Source organism: Pleurodeles waltl, chromosome 3_1 (assembly GCF_031143425.1).
Source record: "Pleurodeles waltl isolate 20211129_DDA chromosome 3_1, aPleWal1.hap1.20221129, whole genome shotgun sequence".
NCBI lineage: Eukaryota > Metazoa > Chordata > Amphibia > Caudata > Salamandridae > Pleurodeles > Pleurodeles waltl.
The window spans coordinates 1,720,530,998-1,720,552,880 of record NC_090440.1 but is presented as its reverse complement, the minus strand read 5'-3'; the positions used below and the strand labels follow the sequence as shown (position 1 = coordinate 1,720,552,880).

At 45.7% G+C, this 21,883-nt stretch overlaps 1 protein-coding gene across 7 annotated transcripts in view; it reads right to left on the bottom strand.

Moving 5' to 3' along the window:
- FN1 (fibronectin 1) overlaps positions 1–21,883 on the bottom strand; it is a 169,419-nt gene that overhangs the window by 125,969 nt on the left and 21,567 nt on the right. For all 7 annotated transcript variants that reach the window (XM_069225626.1, XM_069225627.1, XM_069225629.1 and 4 more), the window contains exons 4-12: positions 18,228–18,359; positions 17,332–17,469; positions 16,480–16,638; positions 9,981–10,172; positions 9,534–9,713; positions 8,577–8,753; positions 8,281–8,433; positions 4,829–4,957; positions 2,838–2,981 (exon numbers count right to left, since the gene is read on the bottom strand). In XM_069225626.1, the coding sequence (XP_069081727.1) occupies positions 2,838–2,981; positions 4,829–4,957; positions 8,281–8,433; positions 8,577–8,753; positions 9,534–9,713; positions 9,981–10,172; positions 16,480–16,638; positions 17,332–17,469; positions 18,228–18,359 (1,404 nt within the window). The remainder of the gene's footprint in view (positions 1–2,837; positions 2,982–4,828; positions 4,958–8,280; positions 8,434–8,576; positions 8,754–9,533; positions 9,714–9,980; positions 10,173–16,479; positions 16,639–17,331; positions 17,470–18,227; positions 18,360–21,883) is intronic.

The window sequence follows — 21,883 nt, the reverse complement described above, 5'->3', positions numbered from 1 at the left end:
AGTTCTTGCTCAAATCTGTGCCCCCTGCATCTGGCTGGAAAGCCCGTGTCTGTGTAGGTGCCTGTTTTCGGCTCCGAGGCTGCATGTTACGACACCGAAGGTTTTGGTGCACTCTTTTTCGGCTCCGAGGAAACCTTTTTAATTTTGGAGGTGTCGAATTCTCGGCGTCGAGTTGTTTCGGTGCCAGTAGTTCAACTGGAGTCGGATGTCTTTGGCTCTTGGGAGGCCTTTTTCAGTGCTGATGTTTGGTCACTGTGTTTTCGGGTTAAGCCATGGCCTGTTGGCGGTGGCATCCCCTTGGCCTTTATAATTTGAGTGGGTCTTGGCCGGGGCAGATTTACTCACAGTTTTCGGCTGCACCCTCGGCTGCTCAGTGTCGGAGTCGTCCGAGTCCAATTCGTGAATGGAGAATCCATCCTCTTCTTCGACGTCTATCTGTTCGGCCGGAGTCGACTCTATCTGAAGTCTTCTGGCTCTTCGATCGCGTAGGTTCTTCTTCGATCGAAATGCCCGGCAGGCCTTGCAAGTATCCTCCCTGTGTTCCGGTGATAGACACAGATTACAGACCAAGTGTTGGTCTGTATAAGGATACTTTGGGTGGCAATTCGGGCAGAAACGGAAGGGGGTCCGGTCCATGAGGTTTGGAGATTGTCGTGGTCCGGCCGACCCAGCCCCACTGAGGAGTGGAAGCCCCGAAGGGCCACCGCAGCGCTTCTTTCTTTTGGTGTCGATGTGCTAACACAAAACCGGTACCGAGCGCGAACAATACCGTCAAATTTTCCAATAACTAGCTAACTTTCCCAATTCGAAATACAGAGCGAAGAGGAACACGTCCGAACCAGATGGCGGAAAGAAAACCAATCTAAGATGGAGTCGACGCCCATACGCAATGGAGCCGAAAGGGCGGAGTCCCTCGGTCTCATGACTCAAAAAGACTTCTTTGAACAACAACAACTTGTAACACTCCAAGCCCACACATATATAGACACACGTGAAATTAAATCTAAATATATATTTTATATAAAGAAATACACCCTAGTGATTGCCTTGTCAATGCTGGTTAGGCATTACAATTATGCTTCAAACCGTCCAGCATGCAAACTGGTGCGGATTGTGTATTGGGGAGCAAGGGAGAGTGACTGAGTGCATACTTATGTGTTGGTTCCACTCAGCCATATACATTGTACAAATAAATGTCCAGCAGGAAACAAATCGGCAGAAATAAAATGCAATGTAAATGTGCAATCGTGCACTACAGTTCCTTCACCAAGCACCAGTCTCTGCACTGCTGCCATTGTAGCACCTGGACTGATCAGGGCTTCACGCTCATGTTGACTCTTCTCTGGAGGATGCCAAAACCACACCCCAATCAGCAAGAAATGTGGGGTTTACAGCCAGGCTTTAACGGCCCACAAGATTAAGTTCATGCAGCAGTTTACATTGGTACTTTGAATTGAGAATATGGCAGAATGTATGGATTCCATGGTTTGGTATTAGCTAATCTGCTCTGTAGTGGCAGGTGGGAGCTCATTGAACCTGTTTATTTCATGCATGGAGGGCTAGGACCTACAGATATTTGCAGATAAGTGCAACTATTGCAGTGTCATTAGAGCATATTTGGTGAAAGCTGGTACAATTTAGGATTGGCAAGCATAGCAAAATACCCGTACCACAATAACATTGATAACATGAAGTAACAAACTTAATTAATCAAAAATTTAACTTATGCACACATTCTCATACAGCAGAACAGAACCACCCCCCACCTCATCATCATCATCCGAGCAAACCTGCATACACTCGCCTTGCTTCTGAGCACTGTATATAGAACAGTGGAGAAACAGCAGGGCACTGGCTTCTTTTGTGACGTAAAAAAAATGGTGGCCATTTTACAAGGCTGGGCATCCATTTTAAAGTAAGACGGTTTTAATTTGTGAAAACATGCAATGGCACAGAAGTCCTGACTAATCCTTAAAAAAAGTTAAAGTTAATAAAACCGGTTTAAAATTACAATGCATGGACGAAAATGTATTTTATTCTCAAGTAAAATAACCTACAAGCATTGCTAAGGAACCGTGCATTGGAGGCAAAATGATACAGCCAGAACCATGAAGTAACATGGTCTTTCTCTTGGATGATAAGAGCATTACCACAAGCAGTCCCTTGAGAATTCATAGAAGGAAAGAATAAAGAAGCAAACAAATGAAGGTCAGAGGTAGCCACCACGCAGAACCAAAGCACAACGTAAATTGTTGTATTCAATAGTGGTAGGAGAGCCACTTAAAACTCAACCAAACGCCGGGCTCCAGCTCAGCAGGAGCTCACAAAAAAAATAAAAAATAAAATTATATATATATACACACATACACACACACACACACTGTAGGAGAGATCTTTGAAAATAAAGAAGAAAAATCTCCCAATTCTCTCCCTGCCCAGCGTGTTGATTTAAGTTAATATCTGTTAGCATTTGTAGTTTTAACCTTGATTGAATTTGAGACACAGGATTCATAATCAGAAGGAAAACGTTGCTTATCACCAACAATCAGAGGTATGACAACATATTCTCATAGTATGTTTAAGAGTACACATGTTGGTGAAATGCAAGTGATGCATTAAAATCAAAATTAAACATTTCACTGCGATTTAGAACCCTAGCTTACCCAACTTATAAGAGGAAAGGTCGATTTTGCGTCACTAAAATGTGAGCCAAAAAAATAAAAAAAATCATACGTGTTCAGCAGGTTCATTAGCCCAATGGGACCCGAGACACACACACACACACACACACACACACCTCCCTGCCTCCACTCCACTCCACCCTGTCCATGTCTCACCTGGGTAGGTCTGCAGAGGCTGGCAGTGCCACTCCCCAATCCCCCGGCCATAGCAGTAGCACTGGTAGCGCACTCCTTGGACATGCTTCTCCCAAGAGTCACCAATTTGGTAGAACGTGCGAGTTTCAGAATCTTGGCACTGGTCTAAAACAAGGTGTATGAATGAACACAAACGTGGTTATTCACATTCCAAGGAGGTCATGCGAATTAGGAACAGGTGGAGTTGGTAATTATTAGTTCAAGTGAACAAATATCAGTGTAGAGTACTCTAGCACAGAGATCTTAAGAAGTTAATCCAGTTTGTGGCGGAAAGGCAATTAAATAAATGGGTTGTGGCTGTACTCCAGTAGTGAACAGCAGCTCTTCTGCCCTCAATATACATTTACATATATCTGATGCATGTATTGAGGGACCACCTCAAAGTTACAAGACTTGTAACACAAAACATACAAACTGCAAGAATTTAGGACCAGGTGTAGCAAAGGTTGTTACCCATTCTGTGTCTATGGGAAAAAAAGTGTTCGTACATATGGCCCTTAGTGCCTTAACACTCCATGTATACTCCTGGCTGTACAGTGCAACTTGTACTCGTTTGGAAAGTTCTGATTTTAGGTGATGGGCCAGAGACTACAGTTGCTATGCCTGTCCTGGGAAACTGCCTTATGGCCGACTACCTCTGATCAGAGCAGGCGCCATGACATCTTAGCCACCTCCAAATCAACCAATGGTGCTTCGGTGCACGGCTATCATGGTGTATGACGTTGTGGCAGTCAAACTTCACTGGGAGATGGAAAGATCTCAAATTATGCTTGCCCTAGTTTCCCCTTATATAAAGCACAAGGAAATTCTGTTAGTCACGGGACAGTCATTCAATACATACTCTAAGATGTGAACCTTCAGGTCAGAGTATCTATAAAGCTGTAGGTATCCTACCAGGAAGTATGCAGTACAAAAATCCAGGTTAAATTTAACAATTGAACAGTTAACTTCATTGCGAAACTGAACTATGCCACCAACAGCTCAACAAATCCAGGAAATGTACACCCACTCACATGTACCTCTGCCGCCAACCCGAAACCCCGCCACTCCTCCCCCCCCCCCCCCCCCCGAAAAAAAATAAATAGATAAGACATCAAAACTGCTAAGGAAACAGAGCTACACTTATAACCTGGATATCGAAATGTAATCAACTTTGGAGTTAAACCAAATGACAAGCTATTGGATGGGCGGAGGGCCATCAATGCACTTGCTTGCCCCTCCCTCCCCGCGGGTCCCACACACTATGCCAGGGTTTTGTGTATAGAAAAACTCGGAGCAAATAAAGCAGGACAAACAGATCACATCTTATCAGCCTTTTGAAGTTATACATTCAAAGAACCACCAGGTAAACAGATGGCGCTTGTTAAAGTTCATGTTCAGAGATCGCAGTTTTTGCCACACAATTATTAAGCTGTTACCTTAGAAAGCTGCTGCCTGTGAATCATTTTTTTGGCATGCATTTCTTTCTAGAGGGGAGTTTTATGGTTTCTGCTATACATGGTGCCAGGATGGTCGAGTGGTACGAAAACCAGCATTTATAAAAGCACTGACCAATGCATTCAGCATTTATTAAAATCTATAATGCATATTTGAATAGTGGTAACAGATCAATAAACAGAAACCAGGGGAGGTGGGTGGTGGTCATCTGAAAAAGAGCAATATGGAGGTGTGTAAGGGGCACAAAAGGAGCAGAAGCAAGTCAGAGGTGCTGATGGGGGAGAGGAAAGTGAGGAGTAGAAGCCAGTCACCCTCAGGTTTTTTTAAAGCATGAAATTAGTGAACATTGGCTTCAAATAAACAGCTCCATTTGTATTTGCAGAAAGACCGTGGCAAGTACTACCCTCCGATTCTTAAAATCTAGTATCAAAGTCAGTGTGCTTTCTCCTTTTAACAGACTGTTCAATTATGCTTATCAAAAACAGATAAGTAGAGAAATTAATTTGCACACTTACCAATTGCATCACACTTCCACCTGCCCCGACCCTGTCCGTAGCACGTGCAGTTCATCATGTGTCCCTCCTCGTGACGCTTTGTGAATGTGTGGTTGACGTCATAGGTGATCCCATCTACGATACATTGATCTGTGGACACAAAGATAAGACAATAAACTAAGAACTTGAACAAACATTGCACTCTGTCCAGGGAACATCACCCAGGCTCTACCACGTTTCCATTGTGCACCGCCCACCACCCCTACCCAGGGAGTGCTAAAGCAAACGTGAAGTTTTGTGCCCTCATTATGGGCACGTTTACATGCCTGGCAAATGTCAATTATTTCGTATGCTTGTCCATACCCAAAAGTCGAAGGCTTCATTGTTTTGTGGAAGACACCTGAATTAAAGTATTGGGGGAGTCACACTCAGAGGTTCAGAATGTGTACATTTACATAGTGTGGCAAGGGTAGCCCAATCACTACACTAAAATATATCACTCCTTAAAGAAAAACAATGAGCTGTTGAAGGAAGCTGGCCTGGCGTGTGGTGGCATCTAGGTTCAGGTATCCCCTCTTAGTGAAGTGTAGATAGTGTCTACAAAGCCAGGCTCTCTAGAGGTAGCTGTGGATGAGCAGCCAAGGCTTATCTAGGAGACATGCAAAGCTCATGCAATAACACTACAGTCACAAGAAATACACTTGGTTGTACAAAAATAAAAATGTACTTTATTTTTGACACACAGTATCAGAAAATGTTAGAGAGGCAACCCTCCAATAGGAGGTAAGTAAATACAATATATATATATATATATATATATATATATATACACACACACACACACACACAACAGTAAGAGGCATAAAAGATTATAAAACAGTGTAAAATAGCAATGAGCAATAGTGGCACTAGAAGGAGTCAAAACCATCTACTAAGAAAGTGGAATGCGAAAGCAGCCCCCCTCCCCCCCCCCACCCAGATAAATAAAACGTGTAGAGGTGAGCTGGGAGTATTAGGAAACCCCAGAGGTGAGTAATGCAGTACGTACCACCCCCTGCTCCCCACTTTCCCCCTCTCCCAGCAATCAGGAATAAAACACTGGATTTCCCCAAAACCACCCCACAGGATGAAAAGAAGAAAGACACCCAGAAAAGCCTGCAAGGAACCAGCAGTGGAAAACTAGAGGGAGACCTGTGGAGAGGGGACCAAGTCCAGAAGTGTCTGGAGTCCAGAGGGAGTAAGAGGTACTACCCACCCAGAGGTACCTATTGAGTTGGTTGAAGAAGGAAGACCGGTCAGCACTGCAGCCCAGGAGCTGAAGAAGAGTTCCTGATGAGTGCAAAAGGTGTCCGCGTGCTGGAAGCTGGATTGCAGATGGGTGTTGGTGAAAGATTTCCACCAACAAGCCTTGGCAAAGGCAAATTCATGGTTGGAGGAAAAGAGCTGCTGCCGGGGACCAGCAAGGTCCAGGAGGACTCTACACAGGAGGGGAAGTCACAGGGGGACCCTCTGCGTCACAGGCCCGCAGAGGCAGCGCCCACAGGACAGGGACACAAATCGCTGAAGCAGAGCACACCCCCCTCAGAAGTAGATCCCATGTCGACGGAGACCCACGTAGAGGCCCAGGACATGCAGGAGGGAGTGCTGGAGCTACACATTACATGAAGTTCCCCTTGGAGGTGAAGCAAACAAGTATTGGCAGCTGCAAAGGACACGGTGCACAGTGGCACTGTCTTTCGTGGAGTAGAAAGGACTTGCCACCACCAAAGTGCGACAGCTGGTAGAGAGGACCAATGGGACCACTCCGACCCTCCCCCCCCCCCCCCCCCCCCAAGTGTTGCACGACCCACGCCACTCAGAATGAGGGGCGATCCATGCAGCTGGTTGTCGTTGCAGGGGATGCAGGTGAGTGATGCCTTTACCCCAAGGGAGATGAAGATTCTTCTTGTGCAGGCTGAAGAGTTGCAGTCTTCCGAGGATGCTCGTGGATTGGCAGCTTGTAGGCTCCTGAAGGGTCCAGTCGCGGTTCCAGAGGCCAGAAGTCAAAGTAGAACTTGCAGAGGAGTCCTGCTCGAATCTTGCAAGCCAAATCGGAGGACCCACCCCAGAGGAAGACCCTATATAGCCCAAAAAGGGGGGCTTGGTCACCTAACCGGGTAATATCCTATCAGAGGGTGCCTCTGATGTCACCTGCCTTGCCTGGCCATTCAGATGCTCCCAGAGTTCCCTGCCTAGATGGCAGAACCCAGGGACCTCTGGTGTAGGAAGTTGGCTCTGTATGCACTATTTCAAAGTAAGGAATAGTATGCACAGAGTCCAAGGGTTCCCCTTAGAGGTAAGATAGTGGCAAAAGGAGAATTCTAATGCTCTATTTTGTGGTAGTGTGGTGAAGCGGGGGGTCCCTGAACCGGTGTGAACTGGTTCATGTTCAAAGGGCACCAAACGTGCCCTTCAAAGCAAACCAGTGGCTTGGGGAGGCTACCCCCCCCCAAGGCAGTCACACCTATTTCCAAAGGGAGAGGGTGTTACCTCCATCTCCCAAAGGAAATACTTTGTTCTGCCTTCCTGGGCGTGATCAGATCAAGCAGCAGGAGGGCAGAAATCTGTCTGATGGGTGGCAGCAGCTGGGCTGCCCAGAAAACCCTGTAAGACTGGTGGTAGCAATGCTGGGGGTTCCTCTGAGGAGCCCCCAGAGTGCATGGAACTATACTTCCAATACTTACCCCAATACTTTTGCATGATTCAAACATGTTTGATACCATACATTCCCAGGTTCGAAGTTAACATTATATAGCTGGACATAGGTAGTGACCCATGTCCAGTACACATAAAATGGCGTCACCGCACTCATGAAGTCCAGTTAAATGGGGCTGGAGTTCGTGGGGGGCACCTCTGCTAGGGCAGGGGTGCTCTCTCACCCAGGTACCTGCACCCTGCCCTCTGGGCAGAGAGGGCCTACCATAGGGGTGACTCAGTGACCTGGTGCAGTGACGTGTAGGGAAAACGGGTGCGTACACCCGGTTCATGCAGACTGCGATGGGAGGCCTGCAGAACCCTTTACATGGGCTCCCTATGGGTGGCAGAATAACTGTTGAAGCCCATAGGGATCCCCAATGCCCTGGATAGCTAGGTACCATATACTAGGGGCTTATATGGGGTGGACGGGGGAGCAGTATGACAATTGTGGCAAGAAAAGATTGTTAGCAACCAAATTTGAAGGAGAGAGCATAATCACTAGGGTCCTGGTTAGCAGGATCCCAGTGAACACAGTCAAAAACATTGACAACAGGCAGTAGATGGGGGCAAACCAGGCCAAGAAAGAGGGCACTTTACTACAGCTATACTACCAGGGTAGACAAACTAAGAGAAAGCAGACAATCAAAATAGAACATACCACAAAGAGGCAACGCTGGATTTAGGAAATGTTAGTTAAAATAAAGTGAATGAGAAGTGCCAGAGCATTCCAAGATTACCACGGAGCTGGGAGTATGCAATGCAGTTCCATTCTCCTCGGCCGTTTCCCACACAGGTGCATCTCATCATGTGTCCCTGGTCATGTTGCTTGTCCCACTGATCGCCAACACGATACATGACCCCTTCATTGGTGGTGCAAATCTCTTCATGTGCTATAACGGGGACAAATAAATAACATTTCAGCTACCAACCTTTGCAACTCACTACATAAACATGAAGCTATGTGGGTACCTACCACCCTTTAAGAGTCAAACCCATAGAACGCCCCTTTAAAGGATGTTGGTGCAGCACTCACCTGCCATAGGGCAGAAACCAAACTTCTGATCAGCATCATAGTTAAGAGTGGTGCCACACCATTTCATACTGTCCCTTCTCCCTTCTGATGTGCAGTCAGTGTAATTGCGGTTGTTGTACAGGAATGGGAAGTGGCACAGGGCTCCGTTAGAATTGCCTCCCCGGGTCTGGACCAGAACTAAATAAAATAAGCATTTTAAAAAAGATAAATAATGAAGATCAAGTTAACAATCCTGCAGTGAAAGAAAGTTCCCGAAGAGAGAAAAAAAAAAAAAAAAAAAAACTTAGAAAATACAGTGTCAATAATAAAGAATTAAATGTACAAGGAGTATCCTGCTCAGCTATAAAGTAATGCCTCTTGCACTACACTGGAAGGGGAAGGATACAGCCAAGCAGCTAACATTTTCAGGTGGGTCTACTCAAGTTGTAATTGACAATGTGTTATGCTAATAGCTCAGTGTTTTTGACCCAAAGAAGGAACGGCTGAAACCTCCTGGATTGTGTGGACAGTGCTATAAATTATCCATGAATGGCACAGATGCTTTTTGGACACAGCATACTATTTAGTACAAATATCAGACTTAATCAGCTATATATTTAAATAAATAGAAAGCTGCTGACTCGGGTATTGGCTAGACAACTACACGGTTAAACAAGTTTGGTCATTAACTGAACGGCAATTTTACACAGAATTCAATGCAAGTCCATCAGTTGAGCCCAGAAACCTGTCCCCTTACTTACCCTAACCAGCTATTAAGATGCACTGCTTTTAATCAGCCAGCTTTGGTTCTGACCAACCTCGTAATTATTAGAGCGGGGGGGGGGGAGGAGGGGGGAAAAGGGTTGCACATCAAATGGTAAATTCCTAGTCATCACAGGACCTAAACTACTATACTAAAAGCCTGACCTCAGTAATATTAACTTCTCACCCCACACCCAGATCTAAGCAGTACCTTACCATTATGCTCTGTGCAGAATGAATACTTCTTGTCCTCTTCAAAGTTTGAGGTAGTTCCACACCAGAGCTTTCCATCCTGGCGACCTTCATTGGTGCAGGAATAGTAAGTCTTGCCTCCATAAGTAAAAGGTAGGGCGCATGGTTCTCCATTGGAATTACCACCATAGGTTTGAGTTGGAGCTAAAAAATAAATAAAAAAATTAAAAAAACTATTAGTGGTAGGATTAATGCTGTAAGACTTTACACAGCCACATCAAAGGATTGAAGGAGTAATGTAACCCTTAGCAGAGGTTCTACACCTGGGTTGTCAGTGCAGGAATCTCTTGTTGGGCTACTAGTAGCCACAGACATTCAAGCAGGAACACGTAGGCAATAGGCTGTAGACATGCACCACTCCCTTCCACAACCCCCATTAACCCTCCCACCCAGAGATGCTGAAACACTTACTGATCTCCTTGCAGCTGACACCATTCCCCAGGCAAGTGCAGAGTATCTGCTTGCTGCCTTGGGTCTTTATCCACTGCATCCCGATAGAAAACAGCATGCCGTTGTCAGTGGCACAGTGACCATAGGGCTCCACCTGGGTCTCTGGCTGGTAGATTGCAGTCCGTACTTCAGTGAATGTATTTGAGACCGATCCTGGTGGAAAGGTTAACATAGGTAAGAAAATGCACCCTAAACTTTTAGATTTGCTTAACAAAAACATAAGCATTTTCAATATAAAATGAAGGCACCAACAGTTCGCTTTGTAGAAAGTTGCAAAATCCACCTTGTAAGAAAGAAGAGCAAGTAAGGATTATGTTACTTACCCTTTATGTATCTGTTTGTGGCATATAGTGCTGTAGATTCACATGCTCTGTATAGTTTCGCTATCTAGTGTTGGGTCTTGATATGTGCAAGTGGTTCTTCAAAGCCACGAGGTAAAGTCAATGCCAGATTGTCAGAGATAGGCAAGACAACTGTAGAGTGAGGGCAGCAGTCTACTAACACGATCTTGTAGTTGACCCTGTGATTGAGACCATTTACCTGCCAGACACCCCTGCAGCGGACACCTATGTACCCGTGCATGTGACACTGTTGAAATACAAGATGCCATCAGGACTAGAAATCTCTGAACAGTCCTTACAGGGATCTGTTGCTTGGGGTATGCCTGTTGCAGCCAGGTTGTTATATTTTGAATCCTGAGTGAGGAGGGATTTTTTCTTTCCTCGTTTTAACGTTGATGACAAATCCTAGCTGATTAAGTGTTGTTCGGGTAGGCTGTATGTATTGCTGGAGTGAACTGGACTTTGAGCCAATCATTCAGATATGTGACGACATGAACACTGTCAGCATAGATGTGCTGAGAACTGCTGGGCATTTTGTGAGGACACAACAAGGTGCAATTACTCCAAAATGAATTACTTTGAACTGATAATGCTTTCCTTGTATGACGAATGTGAGGTACTTTGTGTGCTGAATGTATTGGGATGTGGCAATATGCATCCTTTAGATCTAGTTCAGACATGAAGTCTCCTTGCTGTGATAGGGGTATTACATCTTGGAAAGTCACCATATGAAAGTGCTGACAGAATGTAGTGATTGAATCTATCTAGATCTCAGATACTTAAAAGTGAACCGTCCTTTTTTTAGCATAGGGAAGTATAGTGAATATAATCCTGTTCCTCTCTGATGAATAGGTACTAGTTCGATTGCTCCATTCTGAAGGAGAGCCTGCACTTCCAGATTTAAACAGTAGTAAGTATTCCACAGAGAGTTTGTTTGTGGGGTGGTATGTTTGGAGGTGTGTTCATGAGCTCCAGGCAATAAACATGTTGGATAATATCCAACACCACTGATCTGATTTTTTTTTGCCAATTTGGAGAAAGAAAAAAAAAAAAAAACACACACAACACCTGTTGTAGGCGCCATGACAGGTATTGAATGATTAGGGGGAATGGAAAGAGTTGCTGCTTTGATGTGAAAGGTGTGGCACGAGTGGAAACACCTTTTTGAATTGTTTCCCCCTATAGGTGCCTCTATAAAATTCTCTAGAAGAGGATGTTTAATGGTGTCGTCTGAAAGTGGTAGCGGGATCGGATGCTGGCTGTTTATTGGCCTGCTTGTATGTAGCCCTGCAAAAGGAACCACAATTTGTGGGCGTCTGAAGTGCTCCCATAGACTTGGTTGCTCAAGTGTCTTCCTTTTCTCTAGTGCTTGGTCTACTGCAGGGCCAAAAAGGTGTTGTTGGGCAAAAGGAGCATTTAAAAGCGTTTACTGGACCTCAGGTTTAAAACCAGATATACACAATCAGGCATGTCTGTAATAGTGTAGGAGGACTGGCTCTACATAGTGTATAAAAACGATGTGCATGGTGCAGGTAGTCTGAGGAACCCCACATTGGTTTACAGATATAAGAATTACACCACTGAATGCTCAAATTGCTAAGTGATAATTACTTGTTCTACACACCGTATCAATAAAATGTGGTCATACTCAAAAGATTAACTAGAGACCAATTATACAAAAACACTTCAGATTGATACTATATATATATATATTGTATCTCAATTTTTTTTTTTATTATTTTTTTTTTTTTAAGGCTAAGATCATCAAAAATCGGGTAAGTACTTTAAGTTATGAATTTTCAAAGTTCAGCAAAAAGTATTTGTATTTAACTACACACCATAGGACTCAATGGGCAAAATCTTACCAAACAAAACACACACACACACACAGGAGAAGTTTGGGCATTTCCCCAGTTCAAGCAGCAGCTGAAAGTCTTGGAGCTGGTGCAGGACAGGCGAGGGGGACCACTTGGAAATGCACTGCACAGGTGGAGTTAAAGGTGAGTTAATTGGGTCCCCTTGGAATTTAGAGGTCGCAAGGGGTGGGGAACCCTTAGAGCACAGCTGGTTCTCCAGTGCAGGGGCCAGAGAGGCTGGGTGCAGAGCAGATAGGTTAGCCAAGAGCTGTGCACAAAGGAGCCTTTGGAACCAGGGGGCATGTCTCTTGGAAGGTAGATTGCAGGTCTGCAGGGCCACTCTAGGGGGTGGTTCTTGCATGTCCTGAAGTCCCTCGAATGCTGCTTGCTTCTGGTCACTGGAGTCCAGAGTGGACTTATCTTCTGCGTATCCAATGTTGGGGGTCCAGTACTAATGGCAATTGCATGGTTCAGCAACTGGAGGTTGCAGTGCTACCAAACTTGGCACACTTGCAGAGTTTGTCCTCTGGGTCTGTCGGGTGGATTTTGTCAGACTGCCCTGTCCAGTTCCTTGGTCAGCAGCCAGTCAGTGAACTGGACGTCACTGGTTTCTGTTTCTTGGTTGCAGGGAGTGATGCCTTCCATCTGGAGGAAGGTCGTGCCAATTTTCAGAAGGGTGGAGGTCATCTGGGGTTTTGGAGAGTCCTCCCGATGTCCAGTCGACTCTCTCAGCAGTGATTGTCAAGTCCTGGGTGCGGAAGGCAGGGTTTGGCTTCTTTTTTACAACAGGACTTCGGTTATTGAGCCTTTTTTTGCCACTGGCCTTCTTGTGTCCGTAATATCTGATCTCCAGGTCTAGGGATGCCCACCAACTCCTGCATTTTGGGGAGTACCTAGTAGTGGCCACTGGGCCATCTACCTTAGGGTGGCTACACCCACTATGTGACCACTTCCTGTGGGAAGAGGTTACATCCCTATCCCCGATTAGCTATTTTCCGACCATGCATGATGGAGTAACATGAAATTGAGAGGTCACCTCGTCTGCAACACCTCAAGGGTGGTGCAGGCTGGGAGGGGCCACTCCTCCTGGTCTTTGGACATTTTCCCACCATTGTTCCTGCCAAAAGTGGGGGTTTGCAATGGGGTGGCCATCTGCTGCCAGCAGGACTGGGTTTGAGTTTCAAGGGTGGCAAGCCCTGTGAAGCTTGCTTGCAGACAGGGCAGTGCCAATTCCTATGTGAGGCAGTGTACACCTCTGCCCAGGAAGAGCTTTGTTTTCTGGTCCAAGATCAAAGGCCCTCAACCCCAGGGAGACAGAATCTTGTCTGGTGGTGACATGGTTGGTTAGGACCAGCCAGCAACCGTACAAGGGTTAGTTCACTTTTGCGGGGGGTCACCTCTAAGGTGGCCCCTGGGTACATTCTGCAATAAATCCAATATAGGGTACTATTTGGGATTTATTGTTCCAAGTTGTTGGATACCAAACCCAGGATTTGGAGTAGCCATGATGTAGCAGTGAAACTCAAACTTAAAGTCCAGCACATGCATTTAAAAATGTCTGCTCTGTACACTTACTATGTCCCAGGTTTGGCAAGGACACAGTAGGGGTGTTTTGCTCATGCACCTATGCATTATAGTGCACCCTGCCTTAGGGCTGGAAGGCCAGCCATACAGGTGGCTTATCTATACTGCATGCAGTGTGTAATGTACAGGTCACCCCAGCGGTGTGCCATGGCATGTTTGCATTTTAGGATTACACAAGGACACTCAGCCAGCAATGGTAGGGCTACGTGAACTTGGATGCAGGGTCCCAGAGGATGGCACAAGCTGTGCTGCTGCCGCCCTCGGGGCCTATCCTTAGTACCCCATTCCCAGGTTACCCAAGTGCCATTTACTAGGGACTTCGTGGCAGCTGAAAGGTGTTCGCAGTTGTATCAATATTTTTGCAAGTTTAGGGAAAGAACACTGGCACTGGATTCACAGTGCCCTCCAGTCCAAGTTTAACCCAGAAACCAGGCAAAAGGTAGGGGTCCTGCAACAGGGTGCCAGTTTCCCCACAAATAGTACACTAGTGTTTATACCCCTACAGCTCTATCTGCAGCAGCAAGATCAAATCTAGTTGAATTATTTGAAATTACATTTCCCAAGTTGCTGTCCCTTTTTCCTGAATTCCTCTGGAAGATGTTGAATACGGACTTCCATTTCATCCCAGCGAGCTCTATAATATCTTGTTGGCAGCCCCTGGGTGTTAGCAAATCTGCAGTGATTATCCGATTGAACACCCAGCCTTTTGCCTGATGCATCAATCAATTTAGATTACTTATCTGGAGGAGGTGAATCTGCTGAGGTTTGTGAATTAGCTGCTGAATTAGCTGGTTTATGAGCTAATGGTACCACAGAAGTCAAAAGGTTGGGAACCAAGTTCTATAGGGTCCCTGTGTAAGGGGATATGATGAAACTCAGTCATCCTAGATACCAGCTCATTAAAAGATGTGGTGTCAACTGGTGGATATGGTTTAGCTGGGTGTAGGACTGGATCGCCTGGTGGATCAATATCAGGTTCCCCAAGGATCCAATTGTGTCTGTTGTGGATACTCTTCTCCTCCATCTTCTATATAAGATATTGTGGAGAGACCTGTGGGTGTGGTGAAGAAGGTAGAGGACTGGTGGTCATGTCCTTTCTCCCCACCACACCTTTGGAGGTGTGGGTAAATCATTGGCCTCCTCGAATGAAGACGACACTTGGGTTGAGTTGGTGTCAGCTACACTGATTTTGTGATGATCCAACCAGGATTAGGCATCGTCTTGTTTCGGATAGAGTTTCTGTGCTAAAGTCTTAAAAATAGGCCCTACTGCTGAAGCAGTCAATTTCTACGTTGAAGTCCAATCTTTTGGTACTGAAGAAGCCTTGTTTCAGAGCCAAAGTGTTGGATGTGGTTGGTGCAGATGTCTTGGGTGCCAAAGACGGCAATGGGGCAATGGTTGGCTTGGCAGCAAAACCAGTTGAGTTTGAGAATTGGCTGGAGCTTTACGCTTAGCCTTTGGTGCCATGACAGAAGTCGGCATCCTTGGCGATTGTCCAGTGCCTACCATGGCCTGTTGTCAGTTGTGGCCTAGCAGCCTTATGTTCAGTCTTGAATGTTAAAGTGGATAGGATATGGGCCTTTGTACTCCCTGCGTGCTGCGCTGATGTAATCTCCTGCAAGTGCATGCTAGTCTCAGAGTGTGGAATAGAAAAGGTATTTTCCTCTGCCGCAGAAGCCTCATGCAGTTTGATGTCTTGTACCAAAGATGCCTGGTATCTCTTCCAACTCCTTGTGCTGTATTTCTTTTCTATGCACCCGTACTTGCAGTGTCTTCGATCTAAACGATAGACGGGCCTCACAACTTTCCTTGTCCGGAGATAAACAGGATGCAAACTGAATGGAGGTGTGTGTGTGGATATTTAGCATGGCAGCTAGGACAAAATCGAAAGGGTGTCCATTCCATCTGCAGTGCAAGTTTATGCTACATATTGTGGAATTAAGTGAAGCCCGACGGGGCAAGGCCAAAAGCAAATATTAAAAAAAATAAAAAAATTAAAAAAAAAAAAAAGGATGAATAGGGATTTTATACTAGTTTGCGATGTATGGGACTAAAAAGCAAACAAAAACAATACCGACAACTGTGGTGATGTATGATGGCTTGAAGGGAGCCTGTAACTGTCTTGAACTGGGGTACCTAACACATCTGAACCAGATGGCGGAAAGAAAACAATGGATTCAATGTCCATGTGCAGTATGACCAAGGGGAGGGGTCACGTTATCTCATGACTCCAACAGGTTCTTTGAAGAAAAAACAGCTTGCACACATCCAGACCCAACACTAGATGGCAGAAGTATGCAGATGTGTATGTACAGCCACACATGCCATCGAACACATCTTACCGTCACCCTACGGGCATTTAATTGTGGACTCAGAAGATTAACTGCTGAAGTGAAGCACTACAAACTAATATCAAATGAATAAAGCTCATTAAGATGTAGAGTATAAATACCTAGACACATTTATTTTGTATCAAGTACCAGAACCAAAAAATCCACACCATTTTAAAGAAATTTGAGAGGAAACTATAACTCCTTTGTTTTGTTGATTTAATGGCCACAGCAAAAATATAACCAAAAATAAGTCTCACTACAGTGACACTTTGCTTAGATAACCTTTATCTCATTCATTAATTACCCCCCCACACCCACCCGAAAACCCAGTAGGAGATTGACTTACCAGTGCCAGAAGCCTGGAGGGAGGCATGCCTTTCACACTTCCATTCTCCTCTCCCATTCCCTGTGCAGACACACTGAAGCAGATTTCCTCGGGCATCGGTTTTGCTCCAGGTGTCACCAATCCTGTATGAGGTCTTTGTATCCTGGTCATTACACCGGTCTGTAAAGGAAAGCAGAAGATACCTATTCATAAATCCCAAAAGCAAGTGCCACAAGGCTGCAGAGACTGTTTGAATTGTTTTGACTGGATACTTTAAAGTCAACACACTTTAAAAAGAAAATATGGCAACAAAACACCTTCCTCACATCACCTGTGACATAAACAAGCAGCAAAAACTTAAGTATCTATAATGGCCAGATTGCTTCTCCAAACCATTTGTGGCCGGTGTAAGTTCTTCAAAGCACTATTTTCTCAGATTTTCAAAGGTAGGGGGCTACTGTGTTTATAAGATGCTACTTCACTGGGAGAGGCAACTACAACAAGAAGCCCAGGACCAACCAAATCACTCCAACCCAAACATTCTGAAATAGCAAATCACTATTTCAAATGCTAACTCTGGTATCATTAGGCAGACTAAGTCCGTAACAGTGAGGGAACAAAATTCACTTTAGTCTTTGGACCCAGAGTAATTGCCAGTTTTCAACTTTGCCCTTTTATCTAAATAAAAGTCGATTCATTTGTAATAGATTCTAAAAATAGGTTTTATTGAGGTGGATTTGTTTTAGGAGTGCTCACTGCCAAAACTACAAAGAATAGGTGAACACTAAGAATTTTAGTTATTCTTGGAGAGCACACAGTCAGGAGACTCTCCACTTGCTGACACTGTAGCCCCTGAATAAGCTATAAACCTACTTCGAGACGTGCAGGTGATGCGTCCACTTCCCTCGCCCACACAGGTGCAGTCTACCATCATCCAGCCCTGGTAAGGCTTCTCCCATGTCTCGCCTACCACATATGATGAACCAGCTGAGTTGTCATAGCACCTCTCCGCTGCAACAAGGATTAGAAAAAAAAAATATATATTTTTAAAAAAAAGAGGGCATTGGTACTGAATTGTATGTATTTAAACCCCCCCCCCCCCAAAAAAAAAAAAAAAAAAAAAAAAAAAAAAAAAAAACACACCCCCACACTTTTGCAGTCCATTGTTTTAGACAAACTGCCCCTAGGCCAATTCCTTTGCAAAATAACCGAGCACTTAAACAACATAAACCCCCCCCCCCCCCCAAATCATCATCATGATCATCCCCCCACTCACCAAAATCAAACGCATGGTAAAGCTTCGGACAGAAGCAGATCATAAACAAAACAGAATATTAAAAATTACCAATAACAAGCACTCCAAACGTTTTGGGAGTAGGCCAGATTTTGCAAACTACACACACGTTAGAAAAATATTTAAGACAGCAATTCAGACAGATTAGGGGTTTCTTCGACGTGATGTGGGGTTGTCACACTCTCCCGAATTCTCTCCTTAAAAGACCATTAAGGCGAAAATTGCCCAATCCGCCATACCATAAATCACAGCTTTACATTCCAAGAAGTACAAAGACTCTTGGCAGGCTCACACACATGCATAGAGGAACCATGATAATCAAAAGTAGTTATGTAGAATGCGTGCATCAAATTTGGATGGGGAAGAGTTTGTGCAGCACCTGGAAGATGTTGAAGTGCAAGGTCAGCTATACAGGTCATTTTAAGAGCATAAGTGCACACATTTTCCAGTTTCTTGCCGTGGTACATTCACTTACCTACAGGTTTGCAAGTCCATTCTCCCTTTCCATTGCCCAGACACACACACTCCAGCATGTAGCCCCCAGTCTCATGAGGCCTGCGCCAGGTATCGCCAATTTTATAAGACTGGCCCCCTTCGTGGCACCGATCTAGGGAGAGAAGAAATCAACATGGCTTACTGCTTCAAAAACACAGTAGTAATGTTTTACAGTAGGACAATTCGCACATTCCTGCCTTCTTGAGTCTCAAACGAAGAATCCAAGTCAAAATAAAATGTCAATTTTTAGCTCAAGCCTTCCGAGTAAGGTTACGCCTGACCAAAAGGAACCTGTAAGGGATGCTACGTTTAAAATACATTTTCTTGAAACTTCGAACTATAAGTAGCTCAATTATATCTTAATCTTGTTAAACATCTTTCGGTTAATTTTACTCTGTGCTATGGACTCTTACTCCAATAAATAAATAATAAAAAAATATTTGAATTATCCTCCAATGTCTCCTGTTAGGTAGTTATTTACTATGTAACTTGATTGTGCTATTTTCGTCTCATGCCCTCTGGCCAAGTTGACGCTCTATAAACCTGCACAAATAAGAGTGGAGTTTTAGTTGGTGGTGAACATTAGCACGCCCGTTGTTAGTGCCTTGTGGTGTGTATACACAAAAAGGGCAAGGCTGAACTGCTGGGTTGAGTAGGGATTTTAAATTTTCAACCGAATATTCAGTAGCAAGGCTAATCCCGAACATAGGCCAGCACCAACCTCAGGCTCCACTTCCCGACCACCGAGAATTCTAAACCAGACTCGAGACGTGCAAAGGCTTGGAATACGGACATTTTACCTAAGAAACGCTATTTAGCCGCCGTGTTTGCCATGAGAAGTTCACAATCAAGTAAATATTAATGTTTATGGCGGCGTATACCAGCAAGACATTCCAAAATTGGACCTATTAAGCCAAGTTTGTGGCTTGAGGGGACACCTGAAGCACTCCAGAATATTTAGGGGGTGGGATTGTCTACTAATAAGAAAATGTATTATTTTCTCCTCTTTTGGCCGTACCCACTCTAGTTTCATACCGAAAGGCACTACAATAAGTCAACTGTTTTACAAGACAGCAGTTCACAGAAAGACAGGAAAAAGACTACAATTTTCTTCATTGCTTCACTCGATGTAAAGTAAGCTATGGAACAGATGCAATACTCAACATTCCGACCATTCAATACATCCGGATTGCCTCACTCTTACAAGACCGCCTAGTTACAAGCTTCGTTCCAGTTTGCCGGCAGCAGGAGCAAGTCCTGGAACACCTCAGAGGATACTCATTGTAAGGAAATGCCTCCTTGGCATGGTTGCTCCCTGACTTTTTGCCTTTGCTGATGCTATGTTTACAATTGAAAGTGTGCTGAGGCCTGCTAACCAGGCCCCAGCACCAGTGTTCTTTCCCTAACCTGTACTTTTGTATCCACAATTGGCAGACCCTGGCATCCAGATAAGTCCCTTGTAACTGGTACTTCTAGTACCAAGGGCCCTGATGCCAAGGAAGGTCTCTAAGGGCTGCAGCATGTCTTATGCCACCCTGGAGACCTCTCACTCAGCACAGACACACTGCTTGCCAGCTTGTGTGTGCTAGTGAGAACAAAACGAGTAAGTCGACATGGCACTCCCCTCAGGGTGCCATGCCAGCCTCTCACTGCCTATGCAAGTATAGGTCAGTCACCCCTCTAGCAGGCCTTACAGCTCTAAGGCAGGGTGCACTATACCATAGGTGAGGGTACCAATGCATGAGCATGGTACCCCTACAGTGTCTAAACAAAACCTTAGACATTGTAAGTGCAGGGTAGCCATAAGAGTATATGGTCTGGGAGTTTGTCAAACACGAACTCCACAGCACCATAATGGCTACACTGAAAACTGGGAAGTTTGGTATCAAACTTCTCAGCACAATAAATGCACACTGATGCCAGTGTACATTTTATTGCAAAATACACCCCAGAGGGCACCTTAGAGGTGCCCCCTGAAACTTAACCGACTGTCTGTGTAGGCTGACTAGTTCCAGCAGCCTGCCACACTAGAGACATGTTGCTGGCCCCATGGGGAGAGTGCCTTTGTCACTCTGAGGCCAGTAACAAAGCCTGCACTGGGTGGAGATGCTAACACCTCCCCCAGGCAGGAGCTGTAACACCTGGCGGTGAGCCTCAAAGGCTCACCCCTTTGTCACAGCACTGCAGGACACTCCAGCTAGTGGAGTTGCCCGCCCCCTCCGGCCCGGCCCCCACTTTTGGCGGCAAGGCCGGAGAAAATAATGAGAACAACAAGGAGGAGTCACTGGCCAGTCAGGACAGCCCCTAAGGTGTCCTGAGCTGAGGTGACTAACTTTTAGAAATCCTCCATCTTGCAGATGGAGGATTCCCCCAATAGGGTTAGGATTGTGACCCCCTCCCCTTGGGAGGAGGCACAAAGAGGGTGTACCCACCCTCAGGGCTAGTAGCCATTGGCTACTAACCCCCCAGACCTAAACAAGCCCTTAAATTTAGTATTTAAGGGCTACCCTGAACCCTAGAAAATTAGATTCCTGCAACAACAAGAAGGACTGCCTAGCTGAAAACCCCTGCAGAGGAAGACCAGAAGACAACAACTGCCTTGGCTCCAGAAACTCACCGGCCGGTCTCCTGCCTTCCAAAGAACTCTGCTCCAGCGACGCCTTCCAAAGGGACCAGCGACCTCTGAATCCTCTGAGGACTGCCCTGCTTCGACGACGACAAGAAACTCCCGAGGACAGCGGACCTGCTCCAAAAAGACTGCAACTTTATCCAAAGGAGCAGCTTTAAAGAACCCTGCAATCTCCCCGCAAGAAGCGTGAGACTTGCAACACTGCACCCGGCGACCCCGACTCGGCTGGTGGAGAACCAACACCTCAGGGAGGATCCCCGGACTACTCTACGACTGAGTACCAAAACCTGTCCCCCCTGAGCCCCCACGGCGCCGCCTTCAGAGGGAATCCCGAGGCTTCCCCTGACCGCGACTCTCTGAAACCTAAGTCCCGACGCCTGGAAAAGACCCTGCACCCGCAGCCCCCAGGACCTGAAGGACCGGACTTTCACTGCAGAAGTGACCCCCAGGAGTCCCTCTCCCTTGCCCAAGTGGAGGTTTCCCCGAGGAAGCCCCCCCTTGCCTGCCTGCAGCGCTGAAGAGATCCCTTGATCTCTCACTGACTTCCATTGCGAACCCGACGCTTGTTCTAACACTGCACCCGGCCGCCCCCGCGCCGCTGAGGGTGAAATTTCTGTGTGGGCTTGTGTCCCCCCCGGTGCCCTACAAAACCCCCCTGGTCTGCCCTCCGAAGACGCGGGTACTTACCTGCAAGCAGACCGGAACCGGGGCACCCCCTTCTCTCCATTCTAGCCTATGTGTTTTGGGCACCACTTTGAACTCTGCACCTGACCGGCCCTGAGCTGCTGGTGTGGTAACTTTGGGGTTGCTCTGAACCCCCAACGGTGGGCTACCTTGGACCAAGAACTGAACCCTGTAAGTGTCTTACTTACCTGGTAAAACTAACAAAAACTTACCTCCCCCAGGAACTGTGAAAATTGCACTGTGTCCACTTTTAAAGTAGCTATTTGTGAATAACTTGAAGTATACATGCAATTGAAATGATTCAAAGTTCCTAATGTACTTAC